We start from the raw sequence: 19,614 nt of genomic DNA, 5'->3' as shown, positions 1-19,614 counted from the left end.
TTTCCACATTGCCACATAACCGCGGGCACGGCTTTCCGAAAGATTTAACCCTGCAGGGGTGCTCCAACTAGTCCATCACAAATTACCACAAGCCGCATAGAAATCCTCAATCACGAAGCTCGCGATCTCGTCGGATTCCCTAGTGGAAGACCTCAACTCTGAGATTACCCAAAGCATCACCGGAATCCCGATGCACAAGATATCTCGTCAAAGGTAAAACTAATCCAGCAAGGCCGCCCGACGTGTCGACGATCCCGATAGGAGTCGCGTACCTCGTTCTCAGGACACGACGGATGAGCGATGGTTACCACGCCAAACGCCGAGTTGCCCCGGGTAGCGTTAGTAAGCTGCTCTGTTTTGGACCAACACTCATGAGGAGCACTGGCCCGGGGGTTGATTAAATTATCCTCGGGGTCCGGAAAGTCCCTATGCAATTTTATTAGGTGATTAGGCAAATGTAGTACCAAAGTTGGGCCTTGCCAGACCAGCTTTAATCTAAAACGAATTATCAAGGGGGTCCCCATAACAACCCCGATCGTGTTAGGAGCGCTCAATTATGGAACATAACACCGGTAGCCGGTAACTAAAGGGGCAAAGGTGGAACAAAACACCAGGCTAGAAAGGCCGAGCCTTCCACCTTTTACCAAGTATATAGGTGCATTAAATTAAATAGCAGTTAATAGGGTGGTATAACAAGGAACCCATGCTTTCACATGGAAGCAACTGCACCTGCAACTAGCAACGCTAACAACAGGGTTAAGCAAGCAGTAACATAGCCAAACAGTGGTTTGCTAGGTCGAACAGGTTGAAGGTTTCATGGCATTGTAGAGAGGCTGAGATTTAACAGGTGGTAGGCAACGAGACGTAAACGATAGCAACGGTAAAATAGCATGGCAATGATAGTAATGGTATCTGGGGAAATGATCATCTTGCCTGAGATCCCGCTTGGAAGAAGAATGTCTCCGTGAAGCAGACGAACCGACGTAGTCGAACGGGTCCTCACAATCCGGCACGCTGCGGAACGCTAACGAGACGGGGAAAACCAGAAACAGGAATCAACACACGATATTCACCACGCGATGCACAACACATATGATGCATGAGCTACTGTATACATGCAAGTCACGGCATGACAATTCACACAATCAAACACTACACATTAAGTGAAGTTCAATATGCACGAGTTGCATATTGACGAAACTCCACGTTTATTAGTTAGTTCTATCCCGATTATTTACACGGCAATGTTAATGTTGTTAAGCATGCAAGAGGTGAAGCGGAAATTAAACTACCTATTTAGACATTTTAAATGAGGTCGGAAACGACATATAGCATCTCCGAGACGACCTCACATGTTAATTTACAATTCTGTCCAGATCTGATCTAATGCATTTAATTGGTTGTTAAGCAGCAAAACAAATAGGTTCACGTGACTCTACGCGTCAAGGCAAGCAACCTACACGTTGAGAACATCTCCAACGGAGCTACGGATCAAAAGTTACGAGCACCGCAAGATATGATGACATGAATGCGATATGTGTGCAACGACGGCTACGAGCGCTTCAAAACAAACAACCCACAAGAGAAAATGAAACTACACAAGATTCTAAGCAAGTTTCATGTAGGACACGATCAAATCGGAGCTACGGTTCGAAAACTACGAGCAAAACAAGAAAACGCTACAATCTGCCAAAAACAGCCACATAGCACTTTCTACGCCTCGCAACTTCGGCTACACAACTCCGATATGCGCTAACAAGACATGGCATGAAAGAGGGCAAGAAGCACTACTACAAACAACTAACAACAACTGGCATGGCAACAAGGAGCACTAGGAAAAGGAGACACTAAAAGGGCATCTCACACGGTATTTCAGACTTAGTGAAAATAACACCTCCTGAAAGTGCAGTTTTCAGCCTGAAGCAATATTGACAGCAGCAAAACCTATAGCTACAGGTCTCCAAATGGCATGAAACTTAACAGCATGCTAGAGAAACATAAGGGGTACAACTAACTCCATTGGACCAACCCCAAAAGAGCTACAGAATACAAGATGCAAGCAAGACAAGACAGCAACAAAATAATACCAGATTCCAGACTTAGAAATATTTCAGCTCCTCTGAAACAGCACTAATCAAGCAACTTGAGAGCAAGCAAACAACACCTAAACATGCATTTCTATTGCGACCAAAAATACCAGGGGCTAAACAAAACATCCGAGATCAACTCTCTAGTTGACATCTAATCCAACATCCTGCAGGGGCGGAGGGGGCCGGTCTGGCCCGGGCGACGGGACGGGCCCACGCGGGGCGGAGGGCCCAGGCGAGGGAGCCTCGCTCTCCTCGGGTAGCTGCCCGCTCCCGATGCACACCAGGGCGGCGGCGGCTGACCTCGACGGGGCGGTCACCGGCGACGGAACGAGGGAGCGGCGGCGGGTTTGGACGGAAGGCCGGGGCGCTCACGCGGAAGGGGAGCCGGCGGGGCTGCGGGGGAGACCGGCGGCGAGGACGATGCTGGTTGCACGGGATCTCGCGCGGGGGCATACTGGTGGGGAGGCCGGCCGGCGTCGGCGGGCCGGTGGCCGAAGGGAGGCGGCGGCGGGCTTGACAGTGACCGGCGGGGAGGTGCAGCGGCGCGGCCGAAGGGCTCCGGCGAGGGGCGGCGCGCGCACGGGGAAGCTAGGGCGGCGCTGGCGGGCGGCGTCGGGAACAGGCGGCGGCGCGACGCGGGCTCGGGCGGCCGAATCCGGGCCTGGCGCGGGCCAGCTGCGGGCCTCGCGGGCCGGCGGCGGCTGCGGGACAGAGGGAGGCTGTGGGGCGGCTAGGTTTAGGGTTTGCGCGGAAAACGAGGAAGAGAGAGAGAGGTTGTCCGAAAAATAAGGAGGAGGGGGGGTATTTATAAAGAAAAGGGGGCTCGGTTAACCGGAATCGCGATCCGGATCCAACCGCGGGGTCGGATTCGGACGATTCCGAACGCGGGGCGTGCTACGTGGCCGTGTTGTGTAGACATCCGGAGACGAGAGGGAGAGCGGGCGGCACGGCACGAACTTTAAAACACCGACAACGTCCAACAGTAGCCCGAATACGGTGCCGCTACGGGCGACCATTCGGGTACCAGACGGTCTCCGATCGCGACGAAATTCGACAGGCGGCCTAGCTAAATCTAATCGTGACCGCGTGCCAAGTTTCACCTCGATCAGAGAGAGTTTTAAACGCGCTTTTAAAACAGGGTTTCGACGGTGCCGCGGGCGCGTGCATGTGCGGTCGGACTCAGAACGGACGACGACGAGAACCGGCAACTCCTAACGAATGCAAGTTTGAAAACTGGCGGCAACGGAGACGCCGATGCAATGCTGATGATGCGCATGATGCGGTGATGATGCGGCAACTGAAAATACCCACACAACGAAAACGGAAAGAGAGGGGAAGCTTCTAGAACATCGGCACCGGGCTGTCACAGTTCACTTCGGGTCTGCTCCAGATCGGCTGCTGGTTCCTTCCACCGAGGCGCTGCAGGTCCACTCCAGATCGGCTGCTGCCTGTCCCGATGCAGTCCCGCGAGGCTCCAGGCCGAGGCGCTGCCTGTCCCGATCCAGTCCCACGGGGCTCCAGGCCGAGGCGCTGCCCGTCCCGATCCAGTCCCTCGAGGCTCCAGGCCGAGGCGTTCCCCGTCCCGCTCCAGTCATCCCGCGAGGCTCCAGGCTACAGATCGAGCCCTCCCCTGCTACAGATCACGCCCTCCCTCCTGCTACAGATCGATCCAGCCCGTCCTCAACGCTTTTCCCGCGGATGCTGCTTCCCGCGCCCCTGCTCGAGGACGCCAGCTCGGCTCCCTCCGGTCCCGCTCAAGGCAGGAGGCGGCTCTGCTCCCGATCGACCGATCCTGCCAGCGCTCTCTGATCTGTAGCTGCCGTGAGATCTAAAAAACAACAATATAATAATCATAAAATGTCTACTGCATCGGGCTATGTTGTTGTCCCTCGTTGTTCGGTGATCTTCGATGGTAGTAACTACACCGAGTTCATTGGCTTTATGCGCATTCACATGCGTGGCATCCGTCTCTGGGGTGTTCTTTCTGGCGAGGTCTGTTGTCCGTCACGTCCGGTTCCTCCTGTGACTCCCACTCCACCGATCCCTCCGGCTTTTCCTGCGGATGCTCCTCAGACTACGAAGGATGCAGCTAAGGTTGCTGGTGAGGCTGATATCCGTGCTTATGATACGAGGAGGCTCTTCACGTGTATCACGGTGCTCTGTCCGCTTACACGCAGTGGCTTGATGATGATGCTCGTGCTGCAGCTGTTCTCACTGCTAGTGTTCTGCCTCAGTTTGCCTCTGAGTTTTTGGGCCTTCCTACTGCCTTTGAGATGTGGACTCGCCTTCATCAGCGCTATGCGCCCTCTGGTGATGCCTGATACCTCTCCGTGGTTCGTCAGGAGCATGCTCTTCAGCAGGGTGACTCTACTGTTGATGACTTCTATGCATAGAGTTCTGCTATCTGGCGCCAGCTCGATTCTCTCCGCACTGCTGGTTGCCGTACTTGCCCCTGTTGCCAGGGTGTCCAGACCAACTTGGAGTTTCATCGCATCTACGAGTTCCTGTCTCGGCTCCGTAAGGAGTTTGAGCCCCGGCGTGCTCAGTTGTTTGCTCGTGGCCGTATTTCTCTCATGGAGGCGCTTTCTGAGATTCGTGCTGAAGAGACTCGCTTACGTGGTGCTGGTTTCCTGGAGGTTCCGTCGGTGCTCGCTGCTCGGGCTACTTCTACGCCCACTGCTACACCGACCCCTTCTCACTCGAGTGCTCCGCCGCTCTTGCCCACTCCTTCTGGAGGCTCAGGTCGCCCCCGTCCACATTGTGGCTACTGCAACAATGATGGTCATATTGAGTCCCACTGCTACACGAAGAAGAAACACTTGCGCCAGGCGCAATCATCATCTACCTCGACAGCTTCAGCCATCGCTTTGACTGAGCAGGATATTCTGCGACTTAAGCGCCTGCTCGCTGCTTCAGGTTCTTCCTCGACGGGTACTACTGGTATTGTGACTCGGGCTTCCCGCACTGAGCAACCACCTTCTACACAGTCAGGATGGTCTCACGCACACTCTGATTGGAAGTGGCCTTCGCCGCCATGATATTATTTTTTCTCTTCCGCTGCCATCATCCCTAATCTAGTGTGTGTTTTCTAGTCTTCCTTGTTTTCCGCTGCGTTCACCAAATCCGTTGATATTTTGTGTTTTCACATGCCATGCGAGTCCACCATACCTTAGTCCCTCGGCCTTTTCTTTGGTCCTGATCCTTTCTATGCAACTTTTGTGGCCTATTTGCCCTTGTTGTTTTCTATAGGATTTTCTGGACTTCTTTTGCATTGTCGATCTACGTCCATCGTGCCTTATCCGCCGAGCTTCTTTCGCCGATGGTTGTCGTGGACTATGATTTTCTGCACAATGATTTATCCTCTTCATGTGTCATCTTCTTTTGACAACCCATCTTCTCTTGATACTTATCTTGTATCTTCAAGTGATGCGGTGTCTACCTCTGATGTGCCATCTCTTCGTTCTCTCCTTCGGCGACTTGACAAGTTTTGAAGACTCTTCATGCTACGTCGACACTCTCAAGACGCGGATTTGGATTATCATTGTTTTTTAGTATTACACTTCTTCAAATGCAATGTTATTGTGACAGCCCGGTGCCGACGTTCTAGAAGCTTCCCCTCTCTTTCCGTTTTCGTTGTGTGGGTATTTTCAGTTGCCGCATCATCACCGCATCATGCGCATCATCAGCATTGCATCGGCGTCTCCGTTGCCGCCAGTTTTCAAACTTGCATTCGTTAGGAGTTGTCGGTTCTCGTCGTCGTCCGTTCTGAGTCCGACCGCACACGCACGCGCCCGCGGCACCGTCGAAACCCTGTTTTAAAAGCGCGTTTAAAACTCTCTCTGATCGAGGTGAAACTTGGCACGCGGTCGCGATTAGATTTAGCTAGGCCGCCTGTCGAATTTCGTCGCGATCGGAGACTGTCTGGTACCCGAACGGTCGCCCGTAGCGGCACCGTATTCGGGCTACTGTCGGACGTTGTCGGTGTTTTAAAGTTCGTGCCGTGCCGCCCGCTCTCCCTCTCGTCTCCGGATGTCTACACAACACGGCCACGTAGCACGCCCCGCGTTCGGAATCGTCCGAATCCGACCCCGCGGTTGGATCCGGATCGCGATTCCGGTTAACCGAGCCCCCTTTTCTTTATAAATACCCCCCTCCTCCTTATTTTTCGGACAACCTCTCTCTCTCTTCCTCGTTTTCCGCGCAAACCCTAAACCTAGCCGCCCCACAGCCTTCCTCTGTCCCGCAGCCGCCGCCGGCCCGCGAGGCCCGCAGCAGGCCCGCGCCAGGCCCGGATTCGGCCGCCGCCCGAGCCCGCGTCGCGCCGCCGCCTGTTCCCGACGCCGCCCGCCAGCGCCGCCCTAGCTTCCCCGTGCGCGCGCCGCCCCTCGCCGGAGCCCTTCGGCCGCGCCGCCGCACCTCCCCGCCGGTCACTGTCAAGCCCGCCGCCGCCTCCCTTCGGCCACCGGCCCGCCTCCCCACCAGTATGCCCCCGCGCGAGATCCCGTGCAACCAGCATCGTCCTCGCCGCCGGTCTCCCCCGCAGCCCCGCCGGCTCCCCTTCCGCGTGAGCGCCCCAGCCTTCCGTCCAAACCCGCCGCCGCTCCCTCGTTCCGTCGCCGGTGACCGCCCCGTCGAGGTCAGCCGCCGCCGCCCTGGTGTGCATCGGGAGCGGGCAGCTACCCGAGGAGAGCGAGGCTCCCTCGCCTGGGCCCTCCGCCCCGCGTGGGCCCGTCCCGTCGCCCGGGCCAGACCGGCCCCCTCCGCCCCTGCAGGCCGTCCCTCGCCTGGGCCGCCCTCTCTTGCGGAGGATCCCCTGCGCCCCGGCTCGTGGGCTAGTTGCGGCCGATCCGGCCCAGCTAGTCTGCCCAGGCCGGCCTCCTCTCCACCGACCTGGCCCATGGCCCATGGTAAGCCTCGCCCCAGCCCCTTTTTAGTTAAGTTGTGACTCAGTTTGGCCCAGTGGACAATAGGATTCTCTTTTCGGATTTATTAATAATCCCAGTAAATAGTCGGATATTTAAACGCCCGTATCTTTAGTTTCGTTAGTCGGATCGCAGCGTGTTATATATCGTTTTGGGGTAGCTTCGCGAGTAGAACACGATTATCCAACATGCATATTTGTTTAACGCTGTTTAGAGTGCCTAATGCCTCGTTTTACGTGCTGTTTAGCTAGGACCCATTCCGTAGTTAATTTTCGTGCGTATCCGGATTGCCCGTATGCCATAGATTTAATGTCCATGTTTTAGGGACCATATTTCTACGTATTTTATAGCGGTCACTCGTATTTTTCCGTGTAGAGTTTTGTCGGTAGTTATTTTCCCGTATAGAGGTATTTTTTTTTCTCGCATTATTGTGTGACGTTATTTTGTGTTGCAAACCCCACATATTATATATGTTTCCGGGGTAGAAAAATCCCATGGGTTTTTCTGTGCAATTAGTTTTAGCTTTTGAGGAAGTTAGTTCACGAGATATTTTGCCGTGATGCTCTTTTGTTTAATCCGTAGGTTTTATTCCGGGCCTCGTTTGGATTAGATGTCAACTAGAGAGTTGATCTCGGATGTTTTGTTTAGCCCCTGGTATTTTTGGTCGCAATAGAAATGCATGTTTAGGTGTTGTTTGCTTGCTCTCAAGTTGCTTGATTAGTGCTGTTTCAGAGGAGCTGAAATATTTCTAAGTCTGGAATCTGGTATTATTTTGTTGCTGTCTTGTCTTGCTTGCATCTTGTATTCTGTAGCTCTTTTGGGGTTGGTCCAATGGAGTTAGTTGTACCCCTTATGTTTCTCTAGCATGCTGTTAAGTTTCATGCCATTTGGAGACCTGTAGCTATAGGTTTTGCTGCTGTCAATATTGCTTCAGGCTGAAAACTGCACTTTCAGAAGGTGTTATTTTCACTAAGTCTGAAATAGCGTGTGAGATGCCCTTTTTAGTGTCTCCTTTTCCTAGTGCTCCTTGTTGCCATGCCAGTTGTTGTTAGTTGTTTGTAGTAGTGCTTCTTGTCCTCTTTCATGCCATGTCTTGTTAGCGCATATCGGAGTTGTGTAGCCGAAGTTGCGAGGCGTAGAAAGTGCTATGTGGCTGTTTTTGGCAGATTGTAGCGTTTTCTTGTTTTGCTCGTAGTTTTCGAACCGTAGCTCCGATTTGATCGTGTCCTACATGAAACTTGCTTAGAATCTTGTGTAGTTTCATTTTCTCTTGTGGGTTGTTTGTTTTGAAGCGCTCGTAGCCGTCGTTGCACACATATCGCATTCATGTCATCATATCTTGCGGTGCTCGTAACTTTTGATCCGTAGCTCCGTTGGAGATGTTCTCAACGTGTAGGTTGCTTGCCTTGACGCGTAGAATCACGTGAACCTATTTGTTTTGCTGCTTAACAACCAATTAAATGCATTAGATCAGATCTGGACAGAATTGTAAATTAACATGTGAGGTCGTCTCGGAGATGCTATATGTCGTTTCCGACCTCATTTAAAATGTCTAAATAGGTAGTTTAATTTCCGCTTCACCTCTTGCATGCTTAACAACATTAACATTGCCGTGTAAATAATCGGGATAGAACTAACTAATAAACGTGGAGTTTCGTCAATATGCAACTCGTGCATATTGAACTTCACTTAATGTGTAGTGTTTGATTGTGTGAATTGTCATGCCGTGACTTGCATGTATACAGTAGCTCATGCATCATATGTGTTGTGCATCGCGTGGTGAATATCGTGTGTTGATTCCTGTTTCTGGTTTTCCCCCGTCTCGTTAGCGTTCCGCAGCGTGCCGGATTGTGAGGACCCGTTCGACTACGTCGGTTCGTCTGCTTCACGGAGACATTCTTCTTCCAAGCGGGATCTCAGGCAAGATGATCATTTCCCCAGATACCATTACTATCATTGCCATGCTATTTTACCGTTGCTATCGTTTACGTCTCGTTGCCTACCACCTGTTAAATCTCAGCCTCTCTACAATGCCATGAAACCTTCAACCTGTTCGACCTAGCAAACCACTGTTTGGCTATGTTACTGCTTGCTTAACCCTGTTGTTAGCGTTGCTAGTTGCAGGTGCAGTTGCTTCCATGTGAAAGCATGGGTTCCTTGTTATACCACCCTATTAACTGCTATTTAATTTAATGCACCTATATACTTGGTAAAAGGTGGAAGGCTCGGCCTTTCTAGCCTGGTGTTTTGTTCCACCTTTGCCCCTTTAGTTACCGGCTACCGGTGTTATGTTCCATAATTGAGCGCTCCTAACACGATCGGGGTTGTTATGGGGACCCCCTTGATAATTCGTTTTAGATTAAAGCTGGTCTGGCAAGGCCCAACTTTGGTACTACATTTGCCTAATCACCTAATAAAATTGCATAGGGACTTTCCGGACCCCGAGGATAATTTAATCAACCCCCGGGCCAGTGCTCCTCATGAGTGTTGGTCCAAAACAGAGCAGCTTACTAACGCTACCCGGGGCAACTCGGCGTTTGGCGTGGTAACCATCGCTCATCCGTCGTGTCCTGAGAACGAGGTACGCGACTCCTATCGGGATCGTCGACACGTCGGGCGGCCTTGCTGGATTAGTTTTACCTTTGACGAGATATCTTGTGCATCGGGATTCCGGTGATGCTTTGGGTAATCTCAGAGTTGAGGTCTTCCACTAGGGAATCCGACGAGATCGCGAGCTTCGTGATTGAGGATTTCTATGCGGCTTGTGGTAATTTGTGATGGACTAGTTGGAGCACCCCTGCAGGGTTAAATCTTTCGGAAAGCCGTGCCCGCGGTTATGTGGCAATGTGGAAACTTTGCTTAACACTGGTTATAGATAACTTGAAGTTAACTTAATTAAAATATGCCAACTGTGTGCGTAACCGTGACTGTCTCTTTCGTGAGTTCCTTCTCCGATCGAGGACACGGTGGGGTTATGTCTGACGTAGGTAGGTGTTCAGGATCATTCTTTTGATCATCTGTAGTTCACGTCCGTTATGCGTAGATCTTCCCCCTCTTACTCCTGGTACTCGTAAGTTAGCCACCATATATATATGCTTAGTCGCTGCTGCAACCTCACCACTTAACCATACCTCTCCCATTAAGCTTTGCTAGTCTTGATACCTTTGGAAATGAGATTGCTGAGTCCCCCGTGGCTCACAGATTACTACAACACCAGTTGCAGGTGCAGGTAAAGGTTACTCGACGTGAGCGCGTTGATTGTTCATTTGAAGTTGCTACTTCTTCTTCTTCGATCTAGGATGGGTTCCAGGCCGGCAGCCTGGGATAGCAAGGATGGTCGTCGTTCTTCTTTTGTCTTTTGTTTTCGTCCGTAGTCGGACCCTGCTCTTACTCTTGATGATTATGTAATGTACTGATGTGACTCTGATGTAGTTTGTGGCGAGTGTAAGCCAACCCTTTATATATCTCATCTTTTCAGTACATGTACTTGTAACGATATCCATTCTTGCGACACGACGAGATGTGCTTCTATCCCTGACGAGGCCCTCGTGCCAAATTGAGGATAGGGTCGCATCTTGGGCGTGACAGTTATTGCATACGCTTTGCATTCGAGGGGGGGTGTTAGGAAGTATTAGTATTAGTCTAGGAGTCCTCATCAGTCTATTAGTATTAGTCTAAGAGTCCTTATTAGTCTATGTTTACTTTCCTTGCACCTCAATTCTTGTGTAATATATATATACCCTTTGGGCCTTCAATAAACATAAGTTGCTTTCCTAACACCTGGAATGAGCCGACGGTGAGCCACTCACTGCATCATTTTTTAGCCCCACATCCTCTGTTCTCTATGCTCATTTTCAGCTCTGATCTTCTCCACGGATACGCCATCGTCCTTCGCTGTCATCCGCAGTCGTGGTTTGTGGATTCTATGTCATCTTGGATTATATCTAACCATCCTGACTACCCAGGTGTGTGGTTTAATCCAGCTACCCATGGCCAGATGGCCATAAGGGCGTTGCATGGTCGCGCTATTCATTCTGTTCGTTGCAGAAGTGGTCCTCCTCTGCTTGATATGTTGTGGAATTTTTTCAGATAATTGGGTATGAAATGGTTATAGAAATGGGAGATGAAGTATTGAACATATGCAGCAACGGGGACACAAGGATGGAAAATAAGTGGTCCACTTCTATCAGCTGAGAGTCGTACAAGTACAAAAGATCTCCACATTATCTATTGAATTGTTTCGTCTCAGAGACTATCGTTTAACAATATTAATTGTTTGTAGTTGTTCTATTGAATTGTTTCGTCTCAGAGACTATCGTTTAACAATCGGGTATGAATTTTTCTAAACCCCTACTGCATATTAATTGACTAAAGGGAAACCAATGTCTATATACACACGAGTAAATAAATTGTCAAAGTACAATATATTGGAAACTACTAACATCTTATATATATGTTGCATTATATATTAGCATCCAGATTTTTATTTTACGCATATGAATTATCTCTTTGAATAATGTGGACCCATTTTAGGTATTAATATTATACTATTACATAAAGGTAATAGATTAGGTACTATATAATCAGCATCGAGGGACTGGATCGGGACGGGCAGCGCCTCGGCCTGGAGCCCCGTGGGACTGGATCGGGACGGGCAGCGCCTCGGCCTGGAGCCTCGCGGGACTGCATCGGGACGGGCAGCAACCGATCTGGAGTGGACCTGCAGCGCCTCGGTGGAAGGAACCAGCAGCCGATCTGGAGCAGACCCGAAGTGAACGGAGGAGATCCGGCCAGAGGTGGGTGGGTCGTGGGAGTCGCGGGAGATGGGCCTAGCGGGGGAGCAGAGAAGAGATCCTGCGACGGGAACGGTGGCTGGAGCAGAAGGAGATCGGGAGCAGCAGCTAGACGAACAACGGCTGCGTGGAGAAGATCGGAGCACGAGTTGCGCGTGCGGAAAAAAAAACCTAAGACTCTAATACCATGTTAGGACAGCAACTTATGTTTATTGAAGGCCCAAAGGGTATATATATATTACACAAGAATTAGGGTGCAAGGAAAGTAAACATAGACTAATAAGGACTCTTAGACTAATACTAATAGACTCATGAGGACTCCTAGACTAATACTAATACTTCCTAACACCCCCCTCGAATGCAAAGCGTATGCAATAACATTGCATTTGAAGAAGTGTAATACTAAAAAACAATGATAATCCAAATCCGCGTCTTGAGAGTGTCGACGTAGCATGAAGAGTCTTCAAAACTTGTCGAGTCGCCGAAGGAGAGAACGAAGAGATGGCACATCAGAGGTAGACACCGCATCACTTGAAGATACAAGATAAGTATCAAGAGAAGATGGGTTGTCAAAAGAAGATGGCACGTGAAGAGAATAAATCATTGTGCAGAAAATCATAGTCCACGACAACCGTCGGCGAAAGAAGCTCGGCGGATAAGGCACGATGGACGTAGATCGACAATGCAAAAGAAGTCCAGAAAATCCTATAGAAAACAACAAGGGAAAATAGGCCACAAAAGTTGCATAGAAAGGATCAGGACCAAAGAAAAGGCCGAGGGACTAAGGTATGGTGGACTCGCATGGCATGTGAAAACACAAAATATCAACGGATTTGGTGAACGCAGCGGAAAACAAGGAAGACTAGAAAACACACACTAGATTAGGGATGATGGCAGCGGAAGAGAAAAAATAATATCATGGCGGCGAAGGCCAATTCCAACCAGAGTGTGCGTGAGACCATCCTGACTATGTAGAAGGTGGTTGCTCAGTGCGGGAAGCCCGAGTCACAATACCAGCAGTACCCGTCGAGGAAGAACCTGAAGCAGCGAGCAGGCGCTTAAGTCGCAGAATATCCTGCTCAGTCAGAGAGATGGCTAAAGCTATCGAGGTAGATGACGAAGTCTCTGTAGATGATGATTGCGCCTGGCTCAAGTGTTTCTTCTTCGTGTAGAAGTGGGACTCAATATGACCATCATTGTTGCAGTAGCCACAATGTGGACGGGGGCGACCTGAGCCTCCAGAAGGAGTGGGCAAGAGCGGCGGAGCACTCGAGTGAGAAGGGGTCGGTGTAGCAGGGGGCGTAGAAGTAGCCCGAGCAGCGAGCACCGACGGAACCTCCAGGAAACCAGCACCACGTAAGCGAGTCTCGCCAGCACGAATCTCAGAAAGCGCCTCCATGAGAGAAATACGGCCACGAGCAAACAACTGAGCACGCCGGGGCTCAAACTCCTTACGGAGCCGAGACAGGAACTCGTAGATGCGATGAAACTCCAAGTTGGTCTGGACACCCTGGCAACAGGGGCAAGTACGACAACCAGCAGTGCGGAGAGAATCGAGCTGGCGCCAGATAGCAGAACTCTGTGCATAGAAGTCATCAACAGTAGAGTCACCCTGCTGAAGAGCATGCTCCTGACGAACCACGGAGAGGTATAAGGCATCACCAGAGGGCGCATAGCGCTGATGAAGGCGAGTCCACATCTCAAAGGCAGTAGGAAGGCCCAAAAACTCAGAGGCAAACTGAGGCAGAACACTAGCAGTGAGAACAGCTGCAGCACGAGCATCATCATCAAGCCACTGCGTGTAAGCGGACAGAGCACCGTGATACACGTGAAGAGCCTCCTCGTATCATAAGCACGGATATCAGCCTCACCAGCAACCTTAGCTGCATCCTTCGTAGTCTGAGGAGCATCCGCAGGAAAAGCCGGAGGGATCGGTGGAGTGGGAGTCACAGGAGGAACCGGACGTGACGGACAACAGACCTCGCCAGAAAGAACACCCCAGAGACGGATGCCACGCATGTGAATGCGCATAAAGCCAATGAACTCGGTGTAGTTACTACCATCGAAGATCACCGAACAACGAGGGACAACAACATAGCCCGATGCAGTAGACATTTTATGATTATTATATTGTTGTTTTTTAGATCTCACAGCAGCTACAGATCAGAGAGCGCTGGCAGGATCGGTCGATCGGGAGCAGAGCCGCCTCCTGCCTTGAGCGGGACCGGAGGGAGCCGAGCTGGCGTCCTCGAGCAGGGGCGCGGGAAGCAGCATCCGCGGGAAAAGCGTTGAGGACGGGCTGGATCGATCTGTAGCAGGAGGGAGGGCGTGATCTGTAGCAGGGGAGGGCTCGATCTGTAGCCTGGAGCCTCGCGGGATGACTGGAGCGGGACGGGGAACGCCTCGGCCTGGAGCCTCGAGGGACTGGATCGGGACGGGCAGCGCCTCGGCCTGGAGCCCCGTGGGACTGGATCGGGACGGGCAGCGCCTCGGCCTGGAGCCTCGCGGGGCTGCATCGGGACGGGCAGCAGCCGATCTGGAGTGGACCTGCAGCGCCTCGGTGGAAGGAACCAGCAGCCGATCTGGAGCAGACCCGAAGTGAACGGAGGAGATCCGGCCAGAGGTGGGTGGGTCGTGGGAGTCGCGGGAGATGGGCCTAGCGGGGGAGCAGAGAAGAGATCCTGCGACGGGAACGGTGGCTGGAGCAGAAGGAGATCGGGAGCAGCAGCTAGACGAACAACGGCTGCGTGGAGAAGATCGGAGCACGAGTTGCGCGTGCGAAAAAAAAAACCTAAGACTCTAATACCATGTTAGGACAGCAACTTATGTTTATTGAAGGCCCAAAGGGCATATATATTACACAAGACTTGAGGTGCAAGGAAAGTAAACATAGACTAATAAGGACTCTTAGACTAATACTAATAGACTAATGAGGACTTCTAGACTAATACTAATACTTCCTAACACCAGGGACGACCGATTAACAGCGAACAGGGGCTCGAAGAGTGACAGGGGATGAAGCATATATACAGAGGTACTTATAACACCCCAAGGCAGTGGAAACGATGGGAACATCCCCGTCATGAATCTGCGCACGGAAACTGAAGATTGATGCGCCCATTAAATTTCAGGCGGGCAGTTTCGCTCGAACGAGCAGCCATATCCTCGATCTGAATTGCCTGTAGCAACTGGGTCCGTCCTCTCCCGTTCATGCATCGATGGATCCACCCCCTCATCTCCTTTTCATGCACTGATGAATCCATCTCCTCCTATCTCGGGGTGGTCCGCATCGGCTTCCCAGATCCCATCTCTCCCACGACGACCCCCTCTCTTGCAGCAATTGACGGATCCACTCCTGATGCCACCAAATGATTTTTATTCTTTTGGAGTAATAGAGATCGATCGGTGGACGTGGCTCTTAGGATGGAGGGATTCCAGCCTTTATACCTTATTGGGCTGGGTGTAAAGGCCCAGTTAACGAGAGAGCTTAGATTTTTTTCTACGGAGAAGCTGCCCTTTTGGGACAGAAGATCTAACACCCCTAAATGATCCAAATATAACAATGGACGACCAAAAATTATGAGGTCGTGAGAGAGCAGGGATTTAGTTTAGTTTTACTGTCCTAATAAATAAATGAGTGAAAAGCGGACGGAAAACGAACAAAAGTCCCTTTACGTCCCCTAATAAATGGGTATTGTTTTACCCACAAACAAACGCACCGGTCTAAAATCGGCAAGGGAGCCATCGTCTTGTTTCCTCTCCTCTCTCCCGAGTCTCGATTTGCGCCGGCGGCGGAAGCAATCGATCTCCATGGCGGCGACAGCGCTCCGGACCATCTGCAAGCGGATCGGCGGCCGCGCCATCCGGCCATCACCCTCCACCTCTCGCCTCTTCCACAGCACGGTAAGCCCCCCCCCCCCCCCCCCTCCTCTCTTCTCTATAGTTGACGCCCCCCCCCCCCCCCCCCCCCCCCCTCCTCTCCTCTCTATAGTTGACGGCGGCTATACTATAGACCGGTTTCCTCCCGATTTGCCATATTTTCGCCCCTTGTTTGCCCCCATCGTAGGAACCCTAACCCTAGTAATGCGGATTCTTCCCTGCTGGCCTGTGAATGCCGGGGACGCTGTTCTATTCTGGAACGATGCATGTTCTATTCTCTTTTGCTCTTCAGGAGCATCCCTCAGTCCAGCAATTCATGGAACCTCCCTCCCAATCAAATTGAACAGTTTGCGGCTCGAGCTTTGGAGTCCTGATGATTGCCATATAAGTAATATAGATAGATAGATTCTGCCTCGGGCAAATACAACCCTCCCCTGTTCCGACACAAGGTTTTCGCCTGGTTTGTTATGGTTTATGGATGGACTGAACACTAGGGATATGCTTAAGAGGAGCCACTTTGATATTGGAGAGGGTCTTTCTTGCCTGCTGTGTTTTGATGACGTGGAAGAAACCACCATACACCTATTCTTTGCTTGCACACTCAGTGCTGATTGTTGGAATACCATGCATATTACCTGGGATCATACCACAAGGGATGAGGCCTCGCCCCATAAATTGCTCAAAGAAATTGTGTGCCTGGCTGCTTGGAATATCTGCAAGCAAAGAAGCAGGAAATACTTTGATGTTGTGACCCCGACATCTACATTGGAAGGGTGGGCTGCTATGTTTATGGTTATGGATGGTTTAAGTCAACTCAAGTTCAGGGTCTCCCCTGATCGATCCGACTTCTCCTAACCTCTTTTGTAAATTCTACTATACTCTGCATGTTTAATTAGCAACCTAGTGCTTCCTTCTTGTTTACCAAATGCTACAATCTGAATCTGAAAGAAGGGCATAATAATCCCGGGGGTCAGAATTTGCTTGATATGCTGTTGGTCTTAATTTACCTGCATGCTTGACCGAATTTAGCCGGGTGCTAGTGCTGTCAGACTCTAGTGCTGAATCACATAAACATTGCATTGTTTGCCAATTGATTGACTGCATGCCTCTTGGAATCTTTTGGAGTGCTACTGCTGTCATAATATACCTGCTCTACTTCTGAGATGAACTTCGATATTGATCTATTCCTGATTTGGGTTAATGCGGTTTCTCCCTGTCTTGCTGTCAATAACAATGCAGAGAAAAGAAGAGCTCTACCGCCTGATGTCCGAAAACAGGGCCAGGATAGAAAACCAGAAGGGTCCGATCAAGCACCTCTCATCCCATGTGGAGCGTAAACCCGAGGACCCCGTCTGGTATGATCTCTAGCCTGGTATTGTTCTATATGCTTGTTCCAATCTTTGTTCCAAGGGTTCTAATCTCTCTTGTACTGCCCTGCAGGCGCTTCTATCGCAGGGCAAAATGGTACCATTTAGTCATCATGTATAGCCCAACAATCCTTTATGTCTGCATGTCTGTGTGTGGTGTGCGTGATGGCAAGAAGGAGATGACACCAGCTGAGAAGGAGGACGGCTAGTTCCATAGTGACTAACCCCAGCACTTTATGTAGTTGCCATTGCTCTGTTTGGACACCGTGGCTTTGTTAGACTAAATTATCTGTCATGTTTAGTGCGTTTGTGTGTTATGGTAAGGCTGAACTAGCTGTGGTGCTTGGTGTAAAGTGCTATCTTAAAAGTTAAGACTGAGTTATCAGTGAGAATGTTGGCTCAAGTGGTATAGTAGTATGTTGGTGTTATTTTGATGTCTCTTGGCAAGTTGTTTGTTTCTTCAAGGATGTGGGAGCTATTTGCTCGCACTGTATTTCATTTGTCTTGTGCATAGCTGAAAAACATGCTTGTGTGGAAAGGGTTTAGGGCGAGTTGTTTTGCTGGCTTTTAGAATAAGCAGAAATAAGTTGTAGCTATCCCTACCCAGCGTATTCTAGAAGCCCAACCAAATTTATTTTTTCTTCTAAAAAAATAAATTTGGTTGGGCTTCTAGAATAAGCTGGGTAGGGGGCAGCTTATTCTAAAGCCCAAAAAGCTAGCAAAATAATTGGCCCTTAGCATGATGACTAATGTTAACTGTAGGACTTGATTGATGATTGCCCTCTAACTGCCTCAGTGTGTCAAGATAATCTGGTTTTTGTGAATTAGCAGTACATTTGATGCACTAAGAATCTTAGGGAAAGAAGATAATGAGTGTAGATGCCTGGATGTAACTTTGAATGCAGTCAAAGCGTTTTGTCTTGGCGTTTTATGGAGCATCTTTTGACTGAGCAAGGGAGGGGATTCTTGTGGTTGTTTCGATTTTCACATGCTTCATTTCTTATTCACATGCTTCATTTCATGCACCATGGTGACTAGGTTCTTTTTTTTTTTTGAGGGAAAACTATGTTTTTATTGCAAAAAAGGGAACACAGGTGTCCCTATACAATTGCACAAAAGACCTCCACAGAAACAAATAAAAGAATTCGGTCCTAAGAGATCCTTGCATCCATCGTCATCTTGGCTCGTTGCCGACCACCGTCGTCACTAAAGCACTGCCGGAGATAGAAAAAACAAGCAGCTCCACGAACCAGATCTGCCTAAGCACCGTAGCTGAAGCGGCGTTGTGAACCGGTTAAGCAGCCCGTCGCAGAACGACAAGGCCGAGCCAGATCCTTCGGTCCCACTCGACACCGTCGAAGGAGGGGATCAAATATGCTCGCCGTCTTCCAAAAACCCTTGTACGAGACCACCATGTCCCAAGGGTTGCCCGCCCTGCCACCATCATGACTAGTCATGATGGTTGCTCACGCTGCCACCATCATGACTAGTTGGTTACTCTGCTATGTTCTGTAAGAGTATGACATTTTAAGCACTATATTATGTTAAGAGGGTCTCATCTTGACTGTTTTTATTCATATTTTTGCTTGTGTTGGGTACAACCGCACAAGAATGGGCAAACATGAACTGAAGAAAACTGTTGTGATTAATTAGCACATGTAATTAGTGGGAAATCTCCTCTTGCCCAACCGTCAAGCGGTTCCTCCCGCAACGGACGGCTCTCTCTCCCGTCCCCTGGAACCGGCGCATCCCTTCGGATGCTCGCATCTCCTTCCTCTGTATAAATTGCAGATTCCTGTCATAATTGAATCAAGGATTTAATTTTCCTCAAACACGTTGTCAGCACGAGCCTATCAGAGACAGATAAAGAGAACAGAGAATGAGAGAAGGGAAGATGAACTCGTCGCCAGTGAGATGCCAGGCTCGTCTCCTTTTTCCTTCGCCTCATCCGCGAGGACGGTTGCCGCTACCGCCTCATAGCCCGTCGCCACCACGGAGTAGGGGGACTCCAGCGCTTCCGTTGCAGGATGCAAGCCATCCGCTGCTTCGGCCGCGATGCCGCTGCACGCGGTTACCATGGCACTGGGAGGGGTGCGCGTGGAGGTTACTACGCCTTTGGAGGCGGCCGCCGCGCCACTCGATGCGCCCACCGCGATGCTCGTCGTTCCCGTGGCCCTACGCCGATGGGGTTCGACCCCCGGCTGATGGCCGGCCCAAGCGCCCCAGCGGCGCATGGGGCTGCAGCCGTGCCTGGCCCGCCCCCGGGTCCCCGCCTCCACCACCTCCTTCACCGACGGCTTGGTTCGCGCCGTCGACGCCCACGCCGGTCGTCGAGACCGCCAGCCCGAGCCGTGGCCCTCCTGGCTACGTGCCCGACCCGATGCGCGCCTTTGTGGACGAAGAGGTCGTGCTCGGCTTCGTCTTTGCGCCCACTGGTGCCTCCGGCATCATCCGTCTCAAAGTTGGGATGGAGGGCGACGACGCCTCAGCCCCGCCGCTGCAGGATATGGCCGCGGGTTCGAGCGGCCTGACGGAGTGGCGCTTCGGCCGCCTCTTCGGGCGT

At 50.9% G+C, this 19,614-nt stretch overlaps 1 protein-coding gene and 1 pseudogene across 1 annotated transcript; one reads left to right on the top strand and one right to left on the bottom strand.

The window, feature by feature from the left end:
• Positions 1-15,530: 15,530 nt before the first annotated feature.
• On the top strand, positions 15,531-17,497 carry LOC123421840. Its single transcript, XM_045107612.1, has 3 exons — positions 15,531-15,708; positions 16,924-17,039; positions 17,125-17,497. The coding sequence occupies exons 1-3, from the start codon at positions 15,616-15,618 to the stop codon at positions 17,258-17,260; spliced, it is 345 nt and encodes a 114-aa protein (XP_044963547.1). The 5' UTR covers positions 15,531-15,615; the 3' UTR covers positions 17,261-17,497.
• A 1,352-nt stretch (positions 17,498-18,849) lies between these two features.
• Positions 18,850-19,403, bottom strand: LOC123403098 (annotated as a pseudogene).
• Positions 19,404-19,614: the final 211 nt, after the last annotated feature.

The sequence above is a fragment of the Hordeum vulgare genome, chromosome 1H (assembly GCF_904849725.1).
Source record: "Hordeum vulgare subsp. vulgare chromosome 1H, MorexV3_pseudomolecules_assembly, whole genome shotgun sequence".
Lineage (NCBI taxonomy): Eukaryota > Viridiplantae > Streptophyta > Magnoliopsida > Poales > Poaceae > Hordeum > Hordeum vulgare.
This window is presented reverse-complemented; position numbering and strand designations above follow the sequence as displayed.